Source organism: Aethalodelphis obliquidens, unplaced genomic scaffold (assembly GCF_003676395.1).
Source record: "Aethalodelphis obliquidens isolate GAN/ISIS:26980383/991018 unplaced genomic scaffold, ASM367639v1 scaffold43, whole genome shotgun sequence".
Classification (NCBI taxonomy): Eukaryota; Metazoa; Chordata; class Mammalia; order Artiodactyla; family Delphinidae; genus Aethalodelphis; species Aethalodelphis obliquidens.
The window spans coordinates 7773100-7787701 of record NW_020837987.1 but is presented as its reverse complement, the minus strand read 5'-3'; the positions used below and the strand labels follow the sequence as shown (position 1 = coordinate 7787701).

General features: G+C 53.5%; 1 protein-coding gene across 1 annotated transcript in view; it reads right to left on the bottom strand.

Moving 5' to 3' along the window:
* Positions 1 to 14602, bottom strand: part of RYR1 (ryanodine receptor 1) — a 116001-nt gene that overhangs the window by 88291 nt on the left and 13108 nt on the right. The window contains exons 12-25 of the mRNA XM_027079462.1: positions 14315 to 14436; positions 13676 to 13871; positions 9760 to 9895; positions 9582 to 9677; positions 9379 to 9497; positions 8419 to 8552; positions 7702 to 7943; positions 6991 to 7183; positions 5817 to 6033; positions 3900 to 4004; positions 3571 to 3674; positions 2756 to 2839; positions 1638 to 1945; positions 635 to 837 (exon numbers count right to left, since the gene is read on the bottom strand). Of these exons, the coding sequence (XP_026935263.1) occupies positions 635 to 837; positions 1638 to 1945; positions 2756 to 2839; positions 3571 to 3674; positions 3900 to 4004; positions 5817 to 6033; positions 6991 to 7183; positions 7702 to 7943; positions 8419 to 8552; positions 9379 to 9497; positions 9582 to 9677; positions 9760 to 9895; positions 13676 to 13871; positions 14315 to 14436 (2259 nt within the window). The remainder of the gene's footprint in view (positions 1 to 634; positions 838 to 1637; positions 1946 to 2755; positions 2840 to 3570; positions 3675 to 3899; positions 4005 to 5816; positions 6034 to 6990; positions 7184 to 7701; positions 7944 to 8418; positions 8553 to 9378; positions 9498 to 9581; positions 9678 to 9759; positions 9896 to 13675; positions 13872 to 14314; positions 14437 to 14602) is intronic.

Below are 14602 nucleotides of genomic sequence, written 5' to 3'. Positions count from 1 at the left end.
CAGCAGCAAGTAGAGGGATGGAAAGGAAAAACTAACCTGTCAATGTCCCCCATACGGACCCAAATATACACATATGCCCCCAGAATAGATAAATGGATAATGAGATGGATGGATAGGAAGCAGGGTATATGGCTGGATGGAAGAACGAAAGGAAAGCTGAGAGTCTACCTGGGTTGATGCAGGGAGGGAAGAAAGTGTAGACAGACACATAGGTAGATGGATGGGTGGATGGATAAATAGATGATGTACTTATGCATTAAATTATTGGATAGATGAATGGATACATGAAATCACAAATTGACTAAACAGGTGAATTGCAGAACTAACAACTACATGAATCGACGGCAACGTGGATGACTAAATGATTCTTTGGACAGATGAGAAGGATGGATGAATGGACAGACAGACGGTTGGATAGAGAGATGGATGATGGATGGACATATGCGTGGGCAGAGAGAGGGAAGGATACATGGAAGAATGCGTAGATGAGTGGGAAGGTAGAGTCAGAGATGGGCGGACAGAGTGAGGCACAGGTGTATGGGCTGGAGTGTATGAGCTGTGGGAAGGGCTAGAGTGTGTGAGCTGTGGGAAGGACCACAGAGTCTGGCAGAGTGGAGCCCAGGGAGCTACCCACGCGGTGCCCATTGAAGACATAGGCCAGCTCATCAGCTCCCAGCTCCACGTCAGGTCGCAGCTCAGGCCTCGCCCAGCCCACTCGCATCTCGCCGGTGGTGACTGCCTCAAACTCGAAGTACCAGCGGCCGCTCTGCACCACATAGGATTTCTCTGCCCTGAAGATGCGCACCCGGTCCCAGCGAGACTGGCTCTCCACCAGACCTACAAATGGGGCCAGGCAGAGTCAGAGAGGCTGGGTTGGTGGCAGAGACCAGGAAAGGTAAGCGCCTTTGGGGGGCTGGGAGGAAAGGGACAATTCTTGGTGTTAGGGAAGAACTGGGGAATCTCAGAGCAGTCACAGAGAGGCAGGAGGGACCTACTGAGACTTCTCCTCCATCCCTTTGCAGTCAGAGCTTCACAGAGGAACTAGTGACAGAGGCATGGAGGAAGAAAGTCGGGTCAGTCACGGTCATGGTCTGGGGTGAAGGGTCAAAATTAAGGTCAATGGTAAGAATCAAGGGTTGAGAGTAAGATCAGGAAGAGAGAGTCAGGGTCAGAGAGAGGATAGAAATTGCGGCTGGGGTCAGGGGTTAAGAAATTGAAAGTTGAGGACCACAGTCAGGGTTGGGGGTTGAGGCTGGGATTGGGGGCTCAGCGATAGGTCAGGAGTCAAGTCAGGAGTAGGGATTAGAGGCTCCATGTTATAGCTATAGTCCAGAGGTTAGGAGTTAGGGGTCGTAGCTGGGGGTCAGGAATTGGAGTCAGGGTCAGGGTTAGCGCTCACTGGTTCCTGGTCTGGCTGTTCAGTGTTGTAGCCGTAGCCCAGGCAGGGCTTGAGTCAGGTCAAGGTCAGTGGTCAAGATCAGGTTCAGGGTCAGGGACAGAGTGTCAGGGCTGGGGGGAGAGGGTCAGTGCTGTAGATGTAGCCCATTGAGAGGCAAGTTGGGTCAGAGATCAGGAGTCAAGGGCCGGGGTTAGGGTCAGGGTAGGAGTCAGGGTCAGGGGCTGTGGTCAGCACTCACTGGGCTCCTGGTCGGGCGGCTCAATGTTGTAGCCGTAGCCCAGCAGGGTGCGCACGGCCTGGCAGAGGCTGTCCCGGTTGCTGCGCTTGGTGGCCTCGTCCAGCAGGCGGTAGGGCACAAGGCGAGGGTTCCGGCGTGCAGGGATGTCCTGCACAGAGCTGTAGGTCCAGCCCTGGGCCACTCGGTCTCGTGCCCACACATTGTGTCCGTTCTCCGCCAGCCGGTCCACCAGCATCGTCTGTGCGGGCGTCAGTCTCACGTGGCTCAGGTCCAGAGGCGCTGGCTTGTACCCATTGCTCATCATGTACCTGTGGGTGTGGCGGGGTTCGGTGGGACAAGACCCTCACCTCCACTTCTAGGCTCTGTGCTATGGGCTCCCTGACTTCTGACCCTTGTCCTTCGGATTCCATGATCTTTAGCCTTGAGCTTTGAAATTTCTGACCTTTGGTCTCTGACATCAGGGTTCTATGACTCCCTTAAATAAGCTTGGATATACTTGACTTCTGACCCCAGGATCCTGTGACCGTAGCAAGGGCTTTGACTTCACTGACCTCTGGCCTCTGTGACCCCTTCATCTCAATTTTGGGAGCCTCATTTCTCACGCTGGAACTCTCTGACCCCTCACTTCTAACTTTGAGCCTTCTTACCTCTGATCCCAGGACCCTATCATTCCAAACTCCTGGCTTTGGAGTCCTTGACCTTTGAACCTTGGCATCTATCCCCAGGACCTCTGATCTCTCATCTGTAATTTTAAGATCCCTTACTTACAACTCTAACAATTTCTCACCTCTTTCCATTGACCCCTGACCTCTAACTCAGAGATATTACCTCTGTTCTCTCATTTTCCCGGACTCCACGGCAGACCCTGACCCTGGGTCCAACTCACTCCCACTCTCACTCTGGAATGCCTAACTCCGCATTCCTGACACCTCCCCAGGACACTCACCACTGACTCCAGAGCCCCGATCCCTGGTCCTATGACCTCCACCCTAACCCACAGCCCCTTGGTTTCTGACCTCAGCCTCCTCTCACCGGCCCTCAATTGCTCCAGCCCTCACCACGGCATCCTTGGCCCCCTACTCTCTTCCCCAGGTAGGGCCCGGGCCGCCCACACTCACGTCTTGGGGAGTTTTGTCTTCTTCAGGTTGTCTTCCGCCTTCTCGTCCGCCATGCCCACGTGGCAGCCCAGCGCCAGCAGGGTCCTGGGGCGGGGGGTGGGGGCAGGGGGACAGGGTCACCCCACGTGGCTCCCCTGCCGCTGGTGTCCTCTCCCCCCAGCCCAGCTCCCCTCATCCCCCAGCCCCTGTCAGCTCTGTCTCTGGGTCACTAGCTCTCTCCACCTCTCTTGTTCTGGTTTTCTGGGCATCTGTCCCGTCTCTCTTGGTCTTGGTGTCTGTGTCTCTCTGGCTCCTGACTCTCCCTGTTTCACTGTCGCTGTATCTCTTTGACTGTGCTTGTCTTTTCCTGTCTGTTTCTTTCCTTGTCTCTTTCTCTCTCTTTCACTTGCTGAGCATCTCTTTTTTTTTTTTTTTTTTTTTTTGTGGTACGCGGGCCTCTCACTGCTGTGGCCTCGCCTGTTGCGGAGCACAGGCTCTGGACGCGCAGGCTCAGCGGCCATGGCTCACGGGCCCAGCCGCTCCGCGGCATGTGGGATCTTCCCGGACCGGGGCACGAACCCGTGTCCCCTGCATCGGCAGGCGGACTCCCAACCACTGCGCCACCAGGGAAGCCCTGAGCATCTCTCTTTATGCCTCTGTCTCTTACTTGTCCCCTGTCAGTTTCAGCCTCACAATCCCAGTCTCCCTCTCTCTCTCTGCCTCCCTTTTGTCTCTCTCTCTCTGTCTCTCTCAGTCTCGGTCTCGCTCCCCCTGTCTCTCCTTGCCCCCCGCCCAGCGGTCAGGCCTGGGCCCCTGCTCCCTGGTCCGCCCCTCACTTGAGCGTCTCCCCCGACATCTGCAGGTTGTAATTCCTCTCGGGCTCCGGCAGGCTGTGGAAGTCCACGAGACACGGGTGCAGCCTCTTATTGTCATCCCGAACCTGGAGAAACTCCAGAGTCAACTCCTCGGTTCCACTTCCCTCCCCAGGACTCCCAGACTGTGACCCCTGGCCTCCCCGACCCGTTCTGCCACCCAAGGAGCCCCTGGTGTCCCAAAGTCGCTTCCCCCAGCCCCCATCCCCTCCCAGTTAGTGAGCAGTTGTCACTCCACCACAGCCAGCCTAGCCTCTCCCCACCCCCCGCCGCGCTGCAGGCAGCCCCCTCACCGGGCCGTAGGTCCAGCCCTGCTCAATGCGAGTCAGCGCCCAGAGTTCATGGATGTTCTCCGCCAGTTTCTCCCGAATACCCTCCAGATGGGGAGGCAGGACAATCTGGGGGCAGGTGACATTTGTGAGGTCCCTGCATCCCCTCCAGTCTGCGTCGTGACCCCTCTTCCCAAGAACACATGCGAGCCCTGAGCAGTTCCCCAGAGAGCTTTGACCTTTCCTACTACCGAGCCTTGCTCCCCATCACCTCACCCTGCCTCCAGGGCTGACGTCCAGCTGCGTAAGGACTTAGCAACCTCAGAATTAAGGAACTATCTGGGAATGGGTCTGTCTCCCCCTGTGGACTGGGAGCTCCGTGAAGGCAGGGCTGGGGCTGTCTCTGTCTCCAGCATTTTCCCAGCCCTGTCCAGCCCAGAAGGGGATGCTCGTGAAATGTTTGCTGAATGAATGGATGAGTCTCTTTCCTTCTCTGTACGATGAGAATCAGCACAATATTAACTCGTGACACTTACTTTATAAGGGTTCAGTGAAATCATTTACATAAACTACTAAATGCTATATGCAGTGGACCCTCAAACAATGCGAGCTTGAACTGCGCAGATTTTTTTTCAGTAAACATACATAGTACCTGTATTTTCATTTTACAGATCTTTCAATTAACTAAGTGTGGGGAAGAGCTTGTGTTTGATTAGAGATCACAAGATGCGGAATCAGAAGAACTAGGGCTTGAGTCCTGATTCTATCCGAACTATTTTAGCTTCCTGCCCTAGGGTGTGTCATTTACCAATTCCTTTGTTTTTAAGACAGAGAGAGCAGTGCTGGGACTTGCGACTGTGCCCCTAACCCTCCCACATAGTTTCTATAAATACGTGGCACATGGTAGGTGCCTAGTCATGTTTAGATTGTTGGTGCTCTGCAGGCAGAGATAATGATGGTTGGACCAGGGTGGGATGTGGGGGGAGAAGGGATTGGGAGAGGTGGAGTGGACAACCCCTGAGGCTGCCAGGTGGGTGGGGGAGGGGAAGGGAGCCATCCAGGAGGAGGCCCAGGGCTCTGGCCTGGCTACAGGGGGATGGCAAGTTCACCCCTGCAATAACATTACTACTACCAATAATGACAGTAACTCTGCTGAGTACTTACTATTTCCTCAGGACCATGCTAAGCGCTTCACATATATTAATTCATCTAACCTTCACAACAATGCTAGAGGGAGGTTCTCTCGTTCCCCTGTTTTCCTCACAGGTGAGGGAACTGAGGCACAGAGAAGTGAAGACGCATGCCCACGGTGACATGCTGAAAGTCAAACCCTTGTGATCAGCCTCTTGAACAGGACTTATATTCCCTCCTATAGGGACAGGCCTGGAGGAAAGGTGGGGAGCTCAGATTGGGATAGGCGGAGTGAGAGAGGTGTGGAATAGAAAAGATGCCCAACAAATTGTGGTGGATAAGATCACAGGCTTTGGGATCAGACTTCCTGGGCTCAAATGCTGTGTGACGTGCACAGGCTGCTTAACCTCTCTGGGCCTCACTTTCCTCAGCTGTATATTGTGGGCAATAATAGTCCTTTTTAGGGAATTCCCTGGCGGTCCAGTGACTAGGACTCCGTGCTTTCACTGCTGAGGGCCCAGGTTCAATCCCTGGTCAGGGAGCTAAGATCCCACAAGACACTCAGAGCAGCAAATAAATAAATACTTTTTAAAAATTAAATAAATATATAATAGTCCTTTTTTTTTAGGGGACTATACTGAGGACTCCCTGAAACCGAGATTCTGCCTTGAGAGAATCCTTTGCCTCCTCTCTGCCTCAGATTCCCCACCTGTTAAACAACAGGGTCCCCAGCTTCCAGCTCAGCTCCCCATCTCCCTGGCTCCTAAGGGAGTTTGTCTCTCCAGGAAACCCTTGCAGAGCAGGCAGTACCTGGACAGTGTCCACAGGGCAGGGCACAAAGTCGGTGTGCGAGAGGCAGCGGCTGGGGCCCACCAGGTGGGGCCCCCGGGGCCCTTCCCGCCGATACTCCTTGATGGGCTCCAGATGGAGTCGCTCTCGCGGGAGCACAGCCTCATGACAAGGGGCATAGCCAGGCGGAGGGAGGAACTTGAATTCGCCATGGCGGCCACCAAGGAGGAACCGCACCCTAGGTGGGAGAGTGGGGGTCACTAGTGAGGGCAGTGTACAGAGGAGAGTCTGTACTCAGTGGGGGGAAGGGAGCAATCTTGGGATCAGTGGAAGGTTCTGGGGAGACCTGAGGTCACTGGACAGTCATAGCATCATGGAGGTCATTTAGGAGTCAGGAAACTCTAAGGTCAAAGAAAATGTTGGAGGCCAATAGGAATCTTTGGAAAACCAAAAAAGGAAAGTGGGGGTCAGGTCACTGGGGAGTTAATCCAAGGTCATGGGAAAGCCCTTTGGAGGAGGTCCTGGATCAACAGAACATCTAGAGATACCAGAAGGTTTGGGGGAGACCAAGAGGAAGGTCACTTGGAAGTCACTGAGAGTCTGGTGTAACCTTGAGAAAATCATAATCGCCACTGAAATGGTGAGTAAGTCATTCACAGAGGTTGGGGTCACTGGGAAAAGATTGGGCTACTGAGAGGTCTTTGAAATAACTGTGGTCGTTGAGAGGTCACTGGGAAATTATGGAACTATTAGAATATCATTGGGAGATGCTGGGGTCATTGGGAAGTCAAGAGCATGGAGTCATTGGGAGGCTTTGTGGTCATTGGAAGATCGCTGTCAGATTCTGGAATCATCTAGAGGTCACTGGAATGGCATAGAATCATTGGGAGAGTCAGAGGTCATCTGGGAGGTCACTGGAAGAAACTTATTAATCATTAGAAGGTCATTGTGAAATTTGGGGGACACTTGGGGTGAAGCTGACATCATTGGGAGGGTCTGGGTCATTGGGAGGACACTGAGAGTGTCTGGGATCATGTAGAGGTCACCGGGACCTTCGTGTAGGGGTCTGGCCCGTCAGTCCTGAGAGAAGGCTGCTGGGTCCTGGCCCCATAGAAGGCCATGGCGTGCTTGCAGAAGCTGTCTCAGGACAGTCCCAGGTCTGGGGACTGGTCAGGGGGCTGGGGCAAGTCCTTACTTGATACCAGCTGAGAAGCTGACAACGGGGAAGAAGAGCCCATCAAGGTTGAAGGCCTCGAAGACACCCTGCACAGGACAGCCATTGATGCGGAAGGAGATGGACGGCACGCTGAGGTCCAGGCAGCAGCTGACCACGTCCTCGGGGGCCAGGAGGTGCTGCCCTGGGGAAGTCACCAGGCGTGGCACATGTCCTGCACCAGGATCACCAGGGAGAAGTCAGAGGTCCAATGGAACCAATGGTCTCAAGAGACAAGGGCAGGTTATTAGAGGATCCTATAGGGTCTGGACCCTAGCAACTCTAAGGTCAAGTGTTCCTGAGAGATTAGAGGCAGAAGTCAAGTTTTCCCTGAGGTTAGGTTCCTGAGAGGTGTGGGGGTCAAAGATTAAAGTCGTCTTGGAGTTAGGATTCTGTAACCTTTGGGGGCGTAAGTCAAAGATCAGAGATCATAATAATCGGGGCAGTTCTCTGGGCTCTCTAGGGTCAGAGATCTGACATCCTCTGGGGTCAGAGCTCCGGAGGCTATGAAGAAACAGGTTCGAGCCCAGATTCTGAAAGCTCTAGGGTTAGGGTCTTGGGAAATGAGGAGTAAGGGGTCAAAGTTAGCCTGTTTGGGGGTCAGGACCCCAAGAACCCCAAGGCATGTGGTGAGAGCCTAGAAACCCTGGGTCAATGGTCAGGGTTGAGGGTCCCCTAGAAGGGTCCAGGTACCTGTCCAGAGATGTAGCCCATCAAAGCCGTAGGAATAGAGGTCATCGCCGACCCCGTTGCCGCCCCAGCCCTCGCCGCCCCCAGGGTACGGGCTGTAGCCCTCAGTGAGGGCCCAGCCCACCCGCAGGTGGGTGGCCTGAGCTGTCAGGAATGGAGCCACCTCGTCCACCATCACCTCAAAGTACCATTTGAGGTACTGCGTGGAGCCCTCTGCTCGGCCCACAAAAATGTTGGGGCGGATGCTGTAGGAGAGACAGGACAGGAGAGGAGGATGAAGGAGAGATGGAGAGGAGATCCAGGCTAGTGGGGGGTGGGAGAGGAAGGGAGAAAGACAAAGATATACATACACAAGAAAAACAGAAAAGCAGAGACACAGAAACAGAGAGAGAAAGCAGAGACCGAGACGGACAGAGAGGCATCAAAGGACAGAGAAGAGAGAGATGGGAGAGAGACCAGGAAAAAGAGATGGAGGAGAAATAGAGACAGACAGGTGAAGACAAAAAGAGCAAACACAGAAAGAAAGAGGAAGGAAGAGACAGAGGCAGAAATGGAGCAGGGAGAGAGGACAAGAGGAATGAGAAGCCAGGGATGAGCTGGGGACAGCTGTGGGGACCGGGGTGGGAGATGGAGGAAGGCCCATCCACCTGGGTGTGGAGTCTGAGTCAGGGAGGGGATTGCGAGGTTCTGAGTTCTGGGGTCAGGGGTTAGGGGCCAGACCTGGTGACAAAGTTGATAAGGTTTGTCTGCAGCAGAAGCTCGCGGCCAGGGAGCAAGTTCTCAGTAATGAGATCTTGGTTGGAGCGCACGGCCACGCCATTGCACACACACAGGGAACACAGCACGTCCAGCACCTGGAGGTCAAGGTCAGAGGTCAGAGTGTGAGGGCACTTGGGCGGGGGGGGGGGTGGGGTGGGGGTTGTCCATGGAAGACCCAGAGTGGGAAACCAGAAGGATGATATGCCAGGATGGGAGATAGAGCTTTTGACTGAGAAGAGGTGGTGAAAGTGGGAGGTCAGGGGTCACAGAGAGAGATCGGAGTCAAAGAGAAACATCAGGCAAGAGGAGGGGGCCGTATGAGCTGGGATAAGACATCAGCAATGTAAGAAAAGAGAGACTGAGGAATTCTCTGGCAGACCAGTGGTAAGGACTCTGAGCTTCCCTGGGTTCGATCGTTGGTTGGGGAACTAAGATCCCGCAAGCCACATGGCTTGGCCAAAAAAAAAAAAAAAAAGACGGGGTAAGAGGTCAGAAGTCAGTGGGAAGAGTGAAAGGGTCGGTCAGGGAGAGAGCACAGGGATAAAGATGAGGTTTAGATCAGTGGAGGTTGCAAACTTGCGTCTTCAGGGGCCAGGTAGATAATGTAAATATGTGAAGTGGTTAGAAACAATTCAGTGGGAAGCAGTAGCACTTGGGGCAAACTGGAGAGTGTCTATGCAGCCCCCCTAAAGGCTACAAAATTAGAAATTGAAAAAATACTTCAAAGAGCTAATGAAGCACATCTGCGGCCCAGAAGCCATTTAAGAACCATGAGTTTGAGACCTTTGTGTTGAGATGGAAGCTTGTGGTAGAGGAGTCCAGGTAAGAGATAAGATGGGGAAATGGGGGCAATTCGAGGGCCGAGGGGAAAGGTCAGGGTTCAGCATTCAGGGGATAAGAGGTCAGGGATGAGAGGCCAACCTTGTGGTTCCTCCCATGCTTGTCCAGGAGGGAGATGATGGACTTGATGTGGTTCTCCTGGATGATGTTCAGGACCTCGGGACTCTCAATCAGGACACAGTACAGCACCTCCAGGATCCCTGCACAGGGATCAGAGAGAGGTGAAGCGGCTGCAGCCCTCCCGTCCCCGCAAGTCCCCGTCCCCTCCGCCTGGGTTCCCCTACCTGAGGAGGCCTCCAGCCGATCCAGCTTGCTGACCAGCCAATCCAGGTTGTTGGAGAAGAGGGCACAGTTGGCACGATTGCCACGGATCAGAGAGGCTGAGGGTGGAGAGAGGGGTCAGACCCAGTAGGACTGGGAACCTGGGGTGCTCTAGGGGGAGTCCAGTCCGAGGCCCCTCACCCAGGATTTCATAGAGCAGGTTCACAATCTCTTTCCAGGACTCGGCTGCCTCCTCCCCGGCAAATTCGGCAAAGTGGGCAGCAGTGGTGTAAACATTTAGGCGGTCGATGCAGTTCAGGACCAGGGAGAGCATCCCCTAGGGTAGAGAAAAGAGGGGGTTTCATCACAGGAATCCCAGGCCCTCCCTTCCTTGCCTTTCTTGGACTTGCTAATTCATATTCCTTCAACACCTAGTGACTGGGTGTCCCCAGATCGAAACCAGAGCCACCTGTGTGCACCTGCACTCCCAACTCCCTTCCTTCCTCCTCGGCTCTCCAGACCTGGCCTTGTCGCACTCTGCCTCTGTCCCCAACATAATACATCCTTATTAACATCTGGACTGAATCTGTGTTTCTCCTTCCAGTATTTTCTTTCCTTCCTTTCCACCTCCAAGGACCCTACTGCTGGTCCCATTGGCCCAGCTCACTTTCCACACCAACCACCAGAGAGATTTTTGCCTTCTGTCTCTTTCTTCTTTTAAAAAACATTTTAACCTTTTGTCTTCTTTTATTTTGAATTATAACAGACATACAGAAAAGCACATAAAACATATACGGTCTAGGGCTTCCCTGGTGGCGCAGTGGTTGAGAGTCTGCCTGCCGATGGAGGGGACACGGGTTCATGCCCCGGTCTGGGAAGATCCCACATGTTGCGAAGCAGCTGGGCCCGTGAGCCACGGCCGCTGAGCCTGCGCGTCCGGAGCCTGTGCTCCGCAACAGGAGAGGCCACAGCAGTGAGAGGCGTGTGTACCGCAAAACAAAAAACAAAAAACAATAAAACATATACAGTCTATTCTTGCTTTTCGTAGTAGTTAGGTTCTGTAAAGTCGCCGTGAGCACTGAGTGAATCCTGAGAACCAAGGCTCCCAGGGGAAACACAGGGGCTTTCTCTGAGTCTCTGAGCACAACATTTTCATCAATCAATCAATACACACTCTCGTTTTATGTGCGTTTCTGTTTAAAGACACTAATTTAATAGATGTTGTTGATTCGTTAACATTAAACTCACAACCAACAGCACTCTAACTCACGCTTCAGTGAAGCTTTTCTTTAACACATATTTTCTCAGTAAGGCACATCACAGCCTTCTTGCACTTAGGAACAGTAGACAGCGCTTCGCCACTGTGCTTAGGGGCCATTTTAATCAGTGAAATTAACAAAAAGCACAAAAATGTGAAAAGCGTGGCACTAAATACACCACAAAAAGGACACTTGCTTACAGGTGAGAGTTGAAATAACAAGGCAAATCGTCGCCTTGTTCAACCTCAGCTGGAAACACAACATCAAGTGACTTAAATTTTTTGCCTCTCTGCACATGTCCACAAATGACTACAAATATTCTGCAAGCGTCGATTTGGAGGTTACAAATAACTTTTAGCAAGTAGGCATATTTGCAAATACAGAATCTGGAAATAATAAAGATCAAATGTATATGGCTTAACAAATAAATATGAAAGAACACTTGTGTAACCATGACCCAGGTCAAGAAAGAGAGCATTGCTAGCCTCCCAGAAGTCACCTCGATGCCCCTCCTGTTACACAACCCTCTCTGCTAGGGATAACCGTTATCCTGACTTTTATGGAAATCCTCTCCTTGTTTTTCTATTTTTACTACCTATGCATGCATTCATAAACAGTCTAGTAAAATTTTGCCTGTTTTTGAACTTGAGATGTACAGTAAGTATTCTTTTGCACATGGATTCTTTTGCTCAACATTACTTTAAAAAAATTTTTTTTTTTCTATTTATTTAATTGGCCGCACTGAGCGGCTTGCAGGATCTCAGTTCCCCGACTAGGGATCGAACCGAGACCTTGGCAGCGAAAGCGCCGAGTCCCAACCACTTGACCACCAGGGAATTCTCTCAATATTACGCTTTAAGATTAAGAGCATTGTTTCATGGGGTTGTCCTTTGCTCATTTTCATTGCTGAGTAGTACCCATAGCCATCATACGGATATGCCACATTTGTGGATTCATTCCAGTGGTGGTGGACAACTGGGCTGCTATGATAATTGTATCTATATCCTGGGCCCGTAGTCAGAGATGCAGTGCATCGTGGTAGAGAGCACAGCCAGCTGGAGTCACACACAGTGGCTCTGCCCCTAACTCGTTGTGACTTTCAAAGACCTAACCCTTCTGTGGCTCCCAAACCGCAAGTCCTCACCCTGGCCTGGCCTTTGTCACCTCTCTGTGCTCATCTCCTCCCACTCCTCCCCTAGCTCACCCAGTTCCAGTCATCCCGCCTCCTCACTATTCTGGAAGCTGCCAGGCACACTCCCACTTCATGGTCCGTGTACTTGCTCTGTCTCCTCTCTGTCCCTCCCTCAGGTGTACACACGGCTGCCTCTCTTCATTCACGTGACCCTCCCTGACTACTGTATGTTAAACTGCAACAACCCCAGCGCTCCCTACCGCTGCCCTTTTTTTTTTTTTTAATATTTATTTATTTGGCTGCGTAGGGTCTTAGTTGCGGGACCTAGCTGCAGGATCTTTGTTGCAGCATGCAGGATCTTTTGTTGTGGCACGTGGGCTTCTCTCTAGTTGTGGCACGTGGGCTCCAGAGCGCACAGGCTCAGTAGTTACGGCACGTGGGCTCTAGAGCGCACAGGCTTAGTTGCCCCGCGGCATGTGGGATCTCAGTTCCCCCACCAGGGATCGAACCCGCGTCCCCTGCTTTGGAAGGTGGATTCTTAACTACTGGACCACCAGGGAAGTCCCTGCCCTGTTTTGTTTTTCTCCTTATCATCATCTAATATACCACATAATCGTCCTATTTTATTGCTCATTTATCCTCCCGCCCCACGTCAACTCCACAAGGACAGGGATTTTTGTCTGTTTTCTTGACAGCTATATCCCCCCTGGTATATTTGTTCAGCAATGGCTGTTATCTAATCTCTCTGCACCTCAGTGACCCATCTGTAATATGGGAATTACAACCCCCCATGGGGTTATGGGGAGGATGTCAGGTATATAACACCCATAACACACAGTAAGGGCTAAATTCAAAGTAACAATAACCACTGACACTTATATAGCATCTACTCTGTGCTGCTACTGTTCTAAACACTTTGCATATACTAATCCCACTCCATTAGTAAGTTTTGTTGTTGTTACTATCATCATTTCTAGGTCTGCCACCCCCATCACAATGGGAGCCCCTAGAGAGGAGCAGGGCCAACTTGGAAGACTTTAAATGAACATGGTCCCCAATCACCCTGAGGAGACAGCAGACCCCGGACCTTTGTACAGCCCCAGTTTTCCACCCCTCTCGGCCCCTCGCACTCAGACTCCGTGCTGAGCGGAGCCCACCACGTCTCCTCTCATAACACACAGACCCCCAGCCTCTGACCCAAGCTGAGGTCGCGCCCTACACTATCCTCCCACCCAAAAGCCCACCTCTCTGGCCCTGCTCCCCACCATGCCTCACTCTGGTTCTATCCTCCCACTCCGCAGGCCCTACCCCTACAGTCACCGCCTCCTGAGTCTAGTAGCTCAGCCTCGGGCTTCTTCACAGGCCTTTCCTCCACTGACTTGCCTTGGCCCAGAGCTTACCTTCACCCCGCCCCGCCCTCCTAGGAGAGGGAACAAGTCCTGCCCCCGCCTTCAGGCTCCGGTTCCACTTTGCTCTCACAGGCCCCGCCCCTCACCAAAGCCTCGCCCACCAACCCACTCCGGACCCGCTTCAAGGCTCCGCCCCTTCGCGTGTCCCCTACGACCCGCCTCCCCGCCCTGTTCACCCAGGCCAGGAACTTCCTCCTGCCCCTCCACCTGCCCCGCCCCCTCTCAGACCACTGCTTCCCCGGGTCCGGCAGGCTCCGCCCCTCTGAAGGCTCCGACCCCGCGCCCACAGACCCCGCCCCCCTGGGCCGCGCCCTCACCTCCTCCTGGAAGAGGCTCTGGCGGTTGCGCAGGCTGCGCAGCTTGCCCTGCTTCTCCTCGTGCTGCAGCTCCTCGGAGGGTGGCTCGAAGTAGCCGATGAGGTCCTGCAGGCTCAGGATGACGCCCTCGAGAGGCAGTGCTGTGCCAGCCGGAGACCCCGAGCCCCTCGGCTTTCCGCTGAAGCTGTCCAGGCCCCTGCGGGGACCGCGCATGTATCAGTGAGGGTCCGTGAACACTGTGAGGGTCCCGCCCCCACCCACCCCCGGTCCCTGCCAGACTCCCACAGACACACCTATTTAACAGAGAGAGAGAGTGAGACACAGAGAGAGAAGGGCATTGATTGGCCCGAGGTGACCCAGTGGCCAAGGGCAGAGCTGGGCCTGGGATCCCCGCCTGTGTAGGGACAGGTCATGAAAGCAGAGGTCAGGGCTAGGGAGGTCCAGGGTCGAGGGTGTCAGGGGTGTGAAGTCAAAGTCATAGCTGTCGAGGTCAGATTAGGGGTCAAGTATGTTGAGGTCAGGAGTCTGTGTATGTGAGAGGTGTGAATGTCAGAGGTAGAGATTAAATGGTCTGGCGCATGAACACCAGGAGCGTGGGGTCTGCCTGGCCCCCAGGGCAGAGCGGGCCGGGTGGCTCACTTGATGAAGTGGTTGTAGAGGCCGCCAGTGCTGTAGATCATGCGGGCGGCCTGGGACTCCTCCTGCTGACAGCGGGTCAGTGACAGTGCGTCGTCCATGTGGCCTTCCTGGTGCAGAATGGCCTGACAGTGGTGGGAGAGAGTCAGGAGGGGCTCAGCCAGCCAGGGCCATGCTCCCCAGACCTCCACCCAGACTCTAGCCCCCAAATTGCCCCCATCCTCTACGGAATCTCTCTGCCAGCTCCGCCCCCAGTCCCTCTTCATCTGTCCCTGTGTCTTTCATTCTCAA